Source organism: Phycodurus eques, chromosome 11 (assembly GCF_024500275.1).
Source record: "Phycodurus eques isolate BA_2022a chromosome 11, UOR_Pequ_1.1, whole genome shotgun sequence".
Lineage (NCBI taxonomy): Eukaryota > Metazoa > Chordata > Actinopteri > Syngnathiformes > Syngnathidae > Phycodurus > Phycodurus eques.
In genome coordinates this window covers 22,874,201-22,886,981 of record NC_084535.1, presented here as the reverse complement: position 1 = coordinate 22,886,981, position 12,781 = coordinate 22,874,201, and the positions used below count along the sequence as shown (strand labels likewise).

Genomic DNA, 12,781 nt, shown 5'->3' with positions numbered 1-12,781 from the left:
TTATCCTATTCAGGGTTGCAGGGCGCTGGCGCCCATCCCAGCTTACTTTGGGTGAAAGGCAGACTACACCCTGAACTGGTCGCCAGTCAGCCGCAGGGCACATATAGAGATAGACAAACATTCAGACTAACAATCACACCGTCACTGAGTGGGAACTGACCCCACGCTGCCTTCACCAAAGTAGGGCGAATGTACCACTACACCATCACTGACCAAAAGGGTCTCATTTTGCATTTACCATTCAACTTAGACATTATGTCTCTCGTTTTTTTGTTACATGAGCAACCACTGTGATGCATGACCTGAATGAGAGGTAATTGGGCAAATGAGCAGCAGGTGTGTGACTGGACAATGATGACGTGTAATTGGTTGAAAGAACCTGCAAAGGAATGGTCTTTAGAGATGGCAGGAAACCGTTGGAAGGTGATGATTGGAGAGAAAGCCTTGCTGGGTGTCAGGAAAGGCCATAGAAGGGAACTAAGAATTGGTAGATCCAAAAGGATTACTGACTTGATGCAACAAATGGTAATCTTAGCAAAAAAAAAAAAAAGATATTATAAAAATCTTAGCAAATTACTTAATTTGCATATTGTATTTACATCTTAACCTAATTTACTTTATTTTTATTTTCGTAGAAGCAGAGCTCATTTTTTTAACTGAGGCTAAGAAACCCCCTTCGCAGACACCCAGTCGTTGACTTTCAGCTCCCCCCTTCAGGGAGTTCATCCATCCATTTTCTATACTGCTTTTCCTGTTTAGGGCCAGTTCATCACAGGGCACATATAGAGACAGACAACGATTGACACTCAAATTCAGACTGACACTGAGTGGAAACTGAACCGAGGCTGCATGCACGCAAGTCAGGTGAGTAAATCACTACACCGTCAGTGACTCCCACATGATTTTTTTTCAGCACAGTTTTTGTGGATGATGTTCCTTGTGCAACGCTCCCATTTACCCAAGCTTGGGACTGAGACTGGAAAACTCCATTGGTAGGGTGTTGTGGCACTGCCGTCTGCATGAAAGCAGCATGTACAGTTTCACTACCTGTGCCAGTGTGGTAATATCCATCCATCAGTTTTCTGAGCCGCTTCTCCTCACTAGGGTCGCGGGCGTGCTGGAGCCTATCCCAGCTGTCATCGGGCAGGAGGCGGGTTACACCCTGAACTGGTTTGCCAGCCAATCGCAGGGCACATACAAACAAACAACCATTCACACTCACAGTCACACCTACGGGCAATTTAGAGTCTCCAATTAATGCATGTTTTTGGGATGTGGGAGGAAACCGGAGTGCCCGGAGAAAACCCACGCAGGCACGGGGAGAACATGCAAACTCCACACAGACGGGGCCGGGGATTGAACCCGGGTCCTCAGAACTGTGAGGCTGACGCTCTAACCAGTCGTCCACCGTGTCGCGGTGTGGTAATATAATTAAGAAATTAGAAAAATATTTGGTGGGCGATTACAAGTCAGATCAGATGTCCCCATATTATGTATATAGGGCTATATTGTTTATGGCTTGACAATTAAATGGTTTTATTGAAGGTCTTTGTGAACAAAAAAATTGCTTTATGGACACCACTCATTCTCACATTTTTAACAGGAACAGGAATTAAGTTTCATTAAATCAGCTGATATTTGAAATGACATTCTGATGAAAGAGCTGTTTAAATCACTAGATGGAGTTCCCATCATTTGGTCCACTCGCAGTGAAGTGCAATGTCAAAATCAGCACGAAGACTCTACATTCTTAATCCCAATTCTTATGTAATAGTATGTATAGTATAAAAACACATGCATATCATATAGTTTTCGTGATATGATTTACTTCCTGGGCGGCACGGTGGCCGACTGGTTAGAGCGCCTGCCTCACAGGTCTGAGGACTGGGGTTCAATCCCCGGCCCCGCCTGTGTGGAGTTTGCATGTTCTCCCCATGCCTGCGTGGGTTTTCTCCGAGCACTCCGGTTTCCTCCCACATCCCAAAAACATGCATGGTAGGTTATTTGAAGACTCTAAATTACGCGTAGGTGTGAATGTGAGTGCGGATGGTTGTTTGTTTGTATGTGGCCTGCGATTGGCTGACAACCAGTTCAGGGTGTACTCCCCCTCTTGCCCGATGATAGTTGGGATAGGCTCCAGCACTCCCGCGACTCTTGTGAGGATAGGCGACTCAGAAAATGGATGGATTTACTTTCTAAAAATAAATGTTGGCCTAAAAACAGTATTGTAACTGTCATTCATGAGGTCATGCCAAATTTAGTATAATCTCTTCGAAAGCAATTCACTTTAATTTTTTTGTGTGTGCACAGGCCAAAGAGACAATGTGGCTTCCCTTCCAATGGCCTCAGGAACTGTAGGAGGAGCCAAGGAGGCTAGGTGGATTGTGAGCTGGTTGGCTGCCAAAGGTGGGGACCTTGCCGGTCCAATCCCTGGTAACACAAGATGCTTTACGTACGTACGTTGACTGTCAACTCTTAGGATGGAAGGCGCCTCAGCTGGTGTACAAGGTAGACAGGTTCCGACTGGATATATTTGGGCTAACCTCCGCGCGCAGATGTTGTGACCCAGGAGTGGATGAGATCCGCCCAAAGTTACTAAAGGCTGTGTATGTTGTGGAACCTCAGGGATGTGTGGGGGATGCTCCAGGAGTATGTAGTACCGGACACCCCGATAAGGGCAGTTCAGTACATGTATGACCGGTGTCAGAGTTTGGTCAGTATTGCCAGCAGTAAGTCGGATTTGTTTCCAGTGAGGGGGGAACCCCGCCAAGGCTGACCTTTGTCACTGACTCTGTTCACAACCTTAACAGACATAACTTCAGGGTGCAATTTGGAAATTTGGAGGAGATCTGGTTTGAGTTTGAGATCTCAGTATTGTGTTTCTCCCATTTGCAGATGATTTGGTTCTGTTTGTTTCATCAAACTATGATTTTCAACTCTTCCTGGAACGGTTCACATCCGAATGTGTTGCATTTTGGATTGCAATCTCACTTCCAATCACCTCCAAATCTGAGGACATGGTCCTCAATCTGAAAAGTGTGGCACGCCCTTCCGGGTCGGGAATGAGATCCTTCCCCAAGTGGCAAAGTTCAAGTATCTCTGGGTCTTGTTCACAAGTGAGGGAAGAATGGAGCGGAAGATAGACAAGCAGATTGGTGTAGCTTCTGGAGTGATGCAGACTTTGCATCAATCAGTCGTGGAAAGTCGAAGCGCTTGAATTACAGGTCAATCTATGTTCCCACCCTCACAAGCTGTGGGTTTTGAACGAAAGAACAAGATCAAGGATACAATGAGTTTGCTCTGCAGGGTGTCCACGTTCTCTCAGAGAGAGAGAGTGAGAAAATCGGTCATCCAGGATTGGCTCACAGTTGAGCCGCTGCTCCTCCGCATTAAGAGGAGCCAGATGAGGTGGCTTGAGCAATTGGTTAGGATGCCTCCTAAACACCTCCCTGGTGAGGTGCAACGGAACACGCCCATCTGGGAGGAGGCCCCACGATAGACCCAGGACACACTGGAGACAGTATGTTTCTCGGTTGGTCTGGCAACCCCTCAGGGTGCCCCTCAAAGAGCTGGACGAAGGCGGCAGGGAGAGCAAAGTCTGGGATTTCCTGCTTAAGATCCTGCCTCCGTGAGCCGATCCCAGATAAACAGAAGATGGATGGATATTGTCATCACGTCCAGTAAAGTATGTTGAAGGTGTTTGAGGGTAAACAATCCATGACAAATACATTTCATTGTTTAGAAAAACTGCTCACATTTGTGCTTGGACATGGTAAAGTTTTTTTATTATTATTTGGAATATAAACAATTCTTGTAAATGACTAGTACGAGAGTGTTGTGCCTGTAAGAGATTGCTATTTATAGTGATTAAACTGATATACCAATGGTTGAATTCTGACTGAACCGTATACAAATATAACATTTGATGCCCGATCCTAGCCAGGTCATTATACATAATCAAATTTTTGCTTAGAGATAGGACACACATGAAATACAACGATCAGTTGCTTTTGTTGTTTTCAATTTACTGTGCTTAGAAGAAACCAACATATGTTGTGAATGGGGGGTCAAATCCTATGGATCCCCATCACTTGGCAAGAACTACAATGCATAAGGACCATACATCATAAACTAGTCATCTGCTCTGAAGGAAGCCAAGCGTTTCTGTGCTCTTACTCCCACTACCTGGTAATAAATGGAATTAAAATGGTCCCCAACTAAAACGGGGGCTCATTTTCCAGCCCATTACGCCAGTGCTCCAAGAGAGGCAGAGTCTGTGAGCTTATACAGTGAAGGAGAGCACACTCATGTAACAAGCAAGGATCTGGTGGGCTTTACTGATGATGGCTAGGAGAGTCATGGTGTACATTTTTTCTGCTAAAATAGGAACAGGAACAACTCCTCACTGGTTTAAAGTACTGCAGTAAATGTCAGCCACAAGGGACTGTTAAACTTGTGGGACTTCATCGCTTATATCCATACATGACTACAATATATGAACCTAACACAATTTACTACACATACTCATTCATGGTCTATACCACCGCAATGTTTAATGTGCATTATTTAATCCATAGAAAGATACAACAGGGAGCATGCATGATTAGTTTGCACTCAATTTGTATGAACACAACTTCTTGAATCCGAACTCTTGGTGTTGAATCCAGAAAAGATCAAAGTTTCCAATGTTATGGAGTCAGTTTCTTTGGGCAGAAGAAACCATGGTCACCTTATATAGGTAAAAAGGGCCATTTTTCAATGGCCAAGTCGGTGATCTGATTTCAAGCCAATAGAGCATGCTTTTCAGTAACTGAAGACAAAATTAAGAAAGCAAGGCCATAGCAGTCATTTAAGCAAAAAAAATTTCCTTCAACATTAAAAATCAGTCTTGTATTTTATAAACACTTCATCCAAGTACTTTTGAGTTCCTGCCTGGAATTCAGGGTTGCAGAGGTTCATCTCTAAGGACTTATGCTTTGGAACAGGAGGGTCAAATTTAAACTTCGGCGATGGTCAAAAAAGGTGAAAATTGCAGCTAGCTGTTATAGAGATGTTAACCTGCTTCCTGACTACAGTCAATGTACATGTGGATATTGTGACCAGTACACAAAGCTTCTGCTTTCCAACCATAATTTGTATACCTATTTTATAGTTCTTATGCGTGAAGAACTTTCCTCATGCCGATCGCCATGCTGTACACAGATCAGTCTACAGGTGACTCACCTGAACTCCCCCTTGTTGTTGGTGACTCGGTCAGCAGGGCAGTATTGCGCAGACATCTCCAGGACAACTATCTCCATCTGCCGAGAACTGTTGCCACGGGAACTAGTCACCAGACATTCCCAGGTGCCTGCAAGGCCCACGTCGATGTTGGCAAGGATGACCTCACTTGTGGAGGAGTAAAAAAGGAGTTATTACACTCAGTTTTAGGGTATATTTGATATGCTAATGTAGAAGCGACACAAGGGTGGATTAAAAGTGAGGTGGTAGGTCTTACAAACAGTTTAAATTATATTTACCAAGGGATTTAGGTTTAACCAAGTTGAAGTGATGACATGATTTTTGGGTGGATATATTATTATTGCTTGATTATTTTAGGGATTTATTGACCCTAGTTTGAGAAACTAAGATTGAGAAGAATTTTGTCATCTAAAATCAGGGTATACAGAACGTGGAGCAATGTGTATGCCTAAGTGTTAATCAGTTGTGTAAAATAGCTGTGGTCTCAAAACAATTATGCTTATCAAAAATGCAAAAATTTATCAGCCGCTGACCTACTTATACAGTAACACTGCACCATTGTGTAAAAAAAGACCCACAAGACTCAAAAGGAACATTTATGCCTGCCAGCTGATGTTTAAGACATTGATTATATAATGTTGCTTATGAGACAACACACTTTCAATTTGACCTTCTGCCCAACAAATGTTTTAAAGCTGGCCCAATTAAGCCTTAAGGCTTCTTTATACTCGCCTGGGCGGCGACCGCGTTGACGTCACTGCGGCTATCCCGCGCGCAGTTTGCCTTTGTACTCGAGCGCAAGGCACGCGTGCTGTTTTGAAAATGTGCTGCAGTTCTCCTCCAAGTCGGGGGGTGTCGCTACGGCTGGTATTGGCTAGGACACCACAGGGGGGAGTTTCCTCTGCATTTTATGGCCATTTCCGGTAGCCGTTTTTTACTTTCCTTTCCTGGAACAAGGATCAAAGCAACAACAATGGTGACCGTGGAACTGGTTCTGCTAGAACAAATGGACCGGGATGACCAGATGATGCATTTAATGATGCTGCAAAATCGATCAAGAAGGCGGCGACGTAGATGGTATGTGGAACTAAGGCAAAAGCTGAGTACGTCATCACAGCATATGACTAAAAGGGACCAGTCACGAGAGATGATCTCCGCGGCATTCCACGCACAGCAACAATTTTTGCCGTGTGCGCGTCTGGGGACGCATAAGGGCTGTGCGGCCCAATGCGTCACGTGATGCAACGCAGGCGCTGTCAGCCGCGTGAGCGCGTGAGTTTTAAGAGGCCTTTAGCCGGCTTTGTCCACAGAACATATACTGTATGTGTAGACTCACATATTTCTTCATCTTCTTGATTGGCTAGCGACTAGTATAGGGTGTACATATATATATATATATATATATATATATACAATGCTAATATTTAAAGCCAGATCAAAAAGTATGAAATATAAAAAGCAGACTGACATGCAAAGAAGAAAAAGCCTAGACACATATAATTTTTTTAGTTATATTTCCAAACCATTTTCTTCCTCATTTTGTACAAGATTACGCTGATTAAAAATGGAAAGGATTAAGAGGGATACATCCAAATTGTCTGCAGCTAGCTACAGGGCTATAAAATGTTTGATTTATGAAACATGAATCACAGGATGGTCCCACTGCTTTTGCTAGTACAGTTAATACTGGGAGTTTGGCCTGACACCATTACTCAGCAGGAGTCTGGCCCACATTGCAGAACCATCGGGCCTCAGGGGGTCTGAGGCTGTTATGCTCACTGTGAGAAATGTAAACAGATCATCTTATCAACGCACCTGCCGCAGCAAATAATACACTGTAATTACATGGCACAATGTGGAGAGGGAACTGAATGCTCCAGGAAAGACAGCCAAACGATGACTAAACGAAAAACTGTGAACATCACACTTTTGCCTTAATCTGTATAGCCAAAACAGTACACGATGCTTTGACGTCTCGTGTGGCTGTTTAGCCAAGAGCAGGACGAGCGGAATTGAATACATAGCCTGAAACATGTTGAGTTCACCTTCAAAGAGGTCACTTCACTGAGACTTTGGCATCTCTTCTTGTACTGCTGCAACACGGTGTGACAAATCCAGAACAGGCCTTAAGCCATGTACTAAATCTTGTGTATCCAGTCTTTCCCCTCTGATGGGACATGCGGGGCAAAGCTTAATGACTCAGAGGACATTGATCCAAGGTGACAAACCTCAACAGGGGCCGCTGTGACTCATCAATTGTTCACTGTGGTTAAACAAGCATGGATAATGACTGTGTTAAAGACAAATCCTTTTATATTGGAGTGTTTATCTTTTGTCTGAACTTAATGAAGAAATAAAGTCATAGTTCTGTAATTTCCACCACACAACAAGTTAAGATGCAGCACTGAGGAAAGGTGAAGTTAGTTCAGACACAGCTGATTGTTTTTGTTGGACTGAGCTCTGTAATACACTCAACACGTACGAAAATGACTTCTGCTCCTTGAAGGGTTTCTGCAGATGGGAAACCTTTCAGGTGCCAAGACAAACATGACCTACCTGGGCTCCCCTTCGTGGAACAAATTGCATTATTTGTGCATACTCGAGTCCAACAATGGGAGATTGTATGTAGGGCCCTCGGGAGCAATAAAGAATTCACCATGTTTCGTAGAGCTTCTACAAATAGTCATCATAGTCTGGGAAAAATCGATAATGAACTTAATCGGCAACAAAGGTAAGTGTTAAATAATCCTTGTTGATATCAGCAGACATACAGTGTTAAACAAATGTGTTACAGCGCCCAATGTAAGCCTTAGGCTTATGAGGGTCCCAATCCGATCTTTAAGATTGGAAATTGGTCCAACAACGAGGATTGGATCGGATCAGACTGGATGAAAAAATCTTAAATTTTACCACTGTCCAACTGCCGTGTCAACCGTCGAGACATTCAAGTTCCTGGGAATTACAGTCTCTCAGGACCTGAAGTGGGAATCAACATCAACTCCGTCCTCAAAAAGGCGCATCAGAGGATGGACTTCCTGCGGCTTCTGAGGAAGCACGGCCTGCCACAGGAGAGTTTGAGGCAGTTCTACACAGAAGTCATCGAATCAATCCTGTGTTCATCCATGACAGTCTGGTTTGGTGCTGCTGCAAAAAGGACAAACTCAGACTGCAATGGACAATCAAAACTGCTGAAAAGATTCTCAGTACCCCCCTACCCACCCTTGATGACTTGCACGCTGCCAGAACTAAGACAAGAGCATGCAAAATCCTCTGGGACCCTCCACATCTAGGTCACCAACTCTTCCAGCTCCTTCCCTAAGGGAGGCGCTATCGACCAATGCAAACTAAGACAAGCTGACATTCCAACAGCTTCTTCCCTCTTGCCATTAACTTCTTAAACAGTTAATTTACAATTCCATTGCAACATGCTGCCAATTTTGTCTTCAGATTGTTGTCACATCTCTGTCGGGCCAATTATGCATTACTCGTGCACTCACTGTTGTAGTCTCGCCACTCTGCACTATTTGCATATCTGTTGTTGACCAATACTGGCCACTCATGTGCTTGAGTAGCATCTGCGCCATTTGCACAATTGACATAGTACCAGATTATCGCACTACTAGTCACTTTAAACTGCATCAATTTGGCAACATGCATGGTAGGTTAATTGACGACTCTAAATTGCCCATAGATGTGCATGTGAGTGCGACTGGTTGTTTGTTTGTATGTGCCCTGCAATTGGCTGGCGACCGGTTAAGGGTGTACCCCGCCTCCTGCCCGATGATAGCTGGGATAGGCTACAGCACGCCCGCGACCCTAGTGAGGAGAAGCGGCTCAGAAAATGGATGGATGGATGGATAGTTATCTGGTAATGCCGGTTCAAATTATTATTTTTTATTTATTTATTTATTTATTGACAATTGTGCATAAAGATGCAGAGTCCTCTTGCACTTAGAGCAGTTTGAATGACTAATATAGCAATAGTCCGGTGCAATGATCATTGTGCAAAGGGCGCCGAGACTTCAAGGAATGTATGCAGTTTAAAGTGACTAGTAGTGCGATAATCTGGGACAATGTTGATTGTGCAAATGTTGCAGATACTCCTCAGTCAATGTGCAAGTGGTACAGATGCTACTCTGGCATGAGTGGCCAGTATTGGTCAACAACAGATATGCAAATAGTGCAGCGTGGCGAGACTCCTACAGTGAGTGCACGAGTCATATATAATTGGCCTAACAGAAATGTTACAACAAACTCAAGACAAAAAAATTGCCAGCATGTTGCAATGGAATTTTAGGTTAGCTGTTTAAGAAGTTGATTGCAAGAGGGAAGAAGCTGTTGGAATGTCTGCTAGTTCTAATTTGCATTGATCGGTCGCGCCTACCTGAGGGGAGGAGCTGAAAGAGCCCGTGACCGGGATGTGGATGGTCCGAGAGGATTTTGCACGCTCTTGTCTTAGTTCTGGCAGCGTGCAAGTCCTCAAGGGTGGGTAGGGGGGTACCGACAATCTTTTCAGCAGTTTTGATTGTCTGTTGCAGTCGTAGATTGTCCGTTCTTGTGGCAGCACCAAACCAGACTGTGATGGAAGAACACAGGACTGATTCGCTGACTGCTGTGTAGAACTGCCTCAGCAGCTCCCGTGGCAGGCCGTGCTTTCCCAGAAGCCGCAGGAAGTACATCCTCTGCCTTTTTGAGGACGGAGTTGATGTTGATTACCCACTTCAGGTCCTGAGAGACTGTAATTCCCAGGAACTTGAAGGTCCTTTACAAATCTGCAGTATAAGGTATTCAAGTCGTTGGCTAGTGTGCTATTATTCTCAGCCTGGGGGGATCGTTGCTTGTAATTTGTCAGCGATTGTAATGCATGCCAGACAGATTTAGAGTCGTTAGCGTTAAACTGTTTTTCCAACTTTGGTGTATAGTTTCTCTTTGCAATGTTAATTTCTTTCGTCAGCTGGTTTCTAGCTCGATTATACAGGACCCTGTCCCCGCTTTTATATGCGTCCTCCTTAGCTTGGCCAAGCTGCTTAAGTTTGGCATTGAACCACGGCTTGTTGTTGTTGAATGTGCGAAATGACACAAATGGTACACAAATACTGTATAAACACATACAAAAGGGCAATATAGCACTACTTTCAGACATATATTCTCCGAACTGTGAAAAACGAGTTATATTGAAAATATTTGATCGTGATTTCTTCTATTTTCTTTGTTACAGCAAGTGTATATCGCATTGCGTGCACCACACTGCCCCTCAAAGATCAAGACATGCACAGCAGGAACAGCAAATAAAACTGTACCTCAGATGCATTGCCGCACATGTGGAGAAACCAAATGCTGTTCTCACCATATACTGACAGTATACAAATAACAGAATTGAAATTGAATGGTTATTTTGCACTTTAAAAGTATATTCATTCATTTATTTTCACACCTGTGTGGAGTTTGCATGTTCTCCCCGTGCCTGTGTGGGTTTTCTCCGGGCACGCCGGTTTCCTCCCACATCCCAAAAACATGCATTAATTGGAAACTAAATTGCCCGTAGGTGTGAATGTGAGTGCAAATGGTTGTTTGTTTCTGTGTGCCCTGCGATTGGCTGGCAACCAGTTCAGGGTGTACCCCGCCTCCTGCCCGATGATAGCTGGGATTGGCTCCAGCACGCCCGCGACCCTAGTGAGGAGAAGCGGCTCAGAAAATGGATGGATGGATGGATGATTTATACATGTGTATATAGGTGAAATTGCAGAAATGTCTGAACATTTGGATGTGTTAGATTGAGTGAAACAAAATGATATGTCTGTATCTGTACTGTGGGTATAATGATTTATAAATATGTCTCAGGGTGTAGTATGCATATGTATGCATGTGTGTGCACTGCAGTTACGTTTTTTTTTTTTATTTCTTCCTACTCCCTTTTGAAAGTACATTTTCCTTAACGATCACTCTACCAATTTTCTTATATTAAAAAAGATTTTTACTTTCTATTGTCTTATGTCACATTCATATGTTCAATAAAAATCAATGTATCAAAAAAGCACTATTATTTATTGATTAGGATTATTGATTATTGTTATGAAGATATCAAATTACAGTTATTTATTTGCATTACAGAACAGAAAAGAAGTCCAGTAAGCAGGCTGAAATGAGGTTATGCACATCTGCCTCACAGTTCTGAGAACCGGAGTTCAAATCCCGACCTCGCCTGTGTGGAGTTTGCATGTTCTCCTCGTGCCTACATGGGTTTTCATCGGGGACTCCGGTTTCCTCCCACATCCCCAAAACATGCAAGGTAGGTTAATTGAAGACTCTAAATTGCCCGTAGGGTGTAATGTGAGTACGAATGGTTGTTTGTTTATGTGCCCTGCGATTGGCTGGCGACCAGTTCAGGGTGTACCCTGCCTCCCGCCCGAAGATAGTTGGGATAAGCTCCAGCACGTCCCGCGACCCTAGTGAGGATAAGCGGTACAGAAAATGGATCGATATTGTTAGGTGGAGGTGGCTTGGCATGGAAGCACACTATTAATGTTTGAACATCTCGAGAGGGTGAATGCTGCAACCAGGAAAGCTGAGGATGCAGACGGACTCACCTGGGTCATATGAATTCAATACAAATCCAAATCAAATTCAGAGGTTACGGTAATTTGGCCGTTAGTTAAATTATGCACGTCTGAAAATTTAATTGTACTGCCAACCACAACGGTTGTTGAATGACACAAAAGTGATTGACTTGGGGCGTAAGAAGTATTATTTAAGCTTACTTTTTACATATTCAATAATATCCAATTAGTATCACATTTTACTTGAGCAGACATCTGTGCCACTTTGGCTCTAGAGTAAATGTGTGGTAATTATTACTGTTGTTGTTCCAGTTCAAACCAAATATACTTTTTTTAAGAGGATAAAAAAAAATAGTGTGCGACCATGTTAATGTTAATGTTAATAAACCTCTTTTGATAAGCTATAATAATATCCTGGTTACAGACCACTCAACTAGGTGATTCATGGTCACCATGACTGACAGAGACAAAGGCTAGTTTTGCCATCAAATGATATTGATCCTGGTTTTTAAAGTAGAATTGCAAGAAATTCTTGCTTTAATTAATACTATAATTGTATCCTGGTATTGGATAATGCAGCCCTATGGGGAGTACAAGCCAGTGCAAACTGTAGGCCGGTCCCAAGCCCGGATAAATGCAGAGGGTTGTGTCAGGAAGGGCATCCTGCTTGAAACTGTGCCAAACAAATATGAGCATTTATCCAAAAAAATCCATGCCGCATCGGTCGTGGCCCAGGTAAACAACGTCCGCCACAGACGCTGTTAACCTGCAGGGAAATTCAGCTAGTGTGGGTCCAAGACGAAGGAGAGGTGGAAAGCAGGTTCTTAGGCAGAAAGAGAATAGGAAAGCACAGAGCCTAGAACTGAATGTGGGGACTTTGAATGTTGGGACTTTGACAGGAAACACTCAGGTTGGTTGACATTAGGAGAAAGATTTATATATTTGTATGTCCAGGAGAGCAGGTGAAAAGGCAGTAAGTTTAG

General features: G+C 43.5%; 1 protein-coding gene across 1 annotated transcript in view; it reads right to left on the bottom strand.

The window, feature by feature from the left end:
• The window catches only part of LOC133409755 (adhesion G protein-coupled receptor A3), a 225,467-nt gene that overhangs the window by 139,184 nt on the left and 73,502 nt on the right, over nucleotides 1-12,781 (bottom strand). Inside the window, exon 8 of the mRNA XM_061690192.1 lies at nucleotides 5,224-5,388. Within this exon, the coding sequence (XP_061546176.1) occupies nucleotides 5,224-5,388 (165 nt within the window). The remainder of the gene's footprint in view (nucleotides 1-5,223; nucleotides 5,389-12,781) is intronic.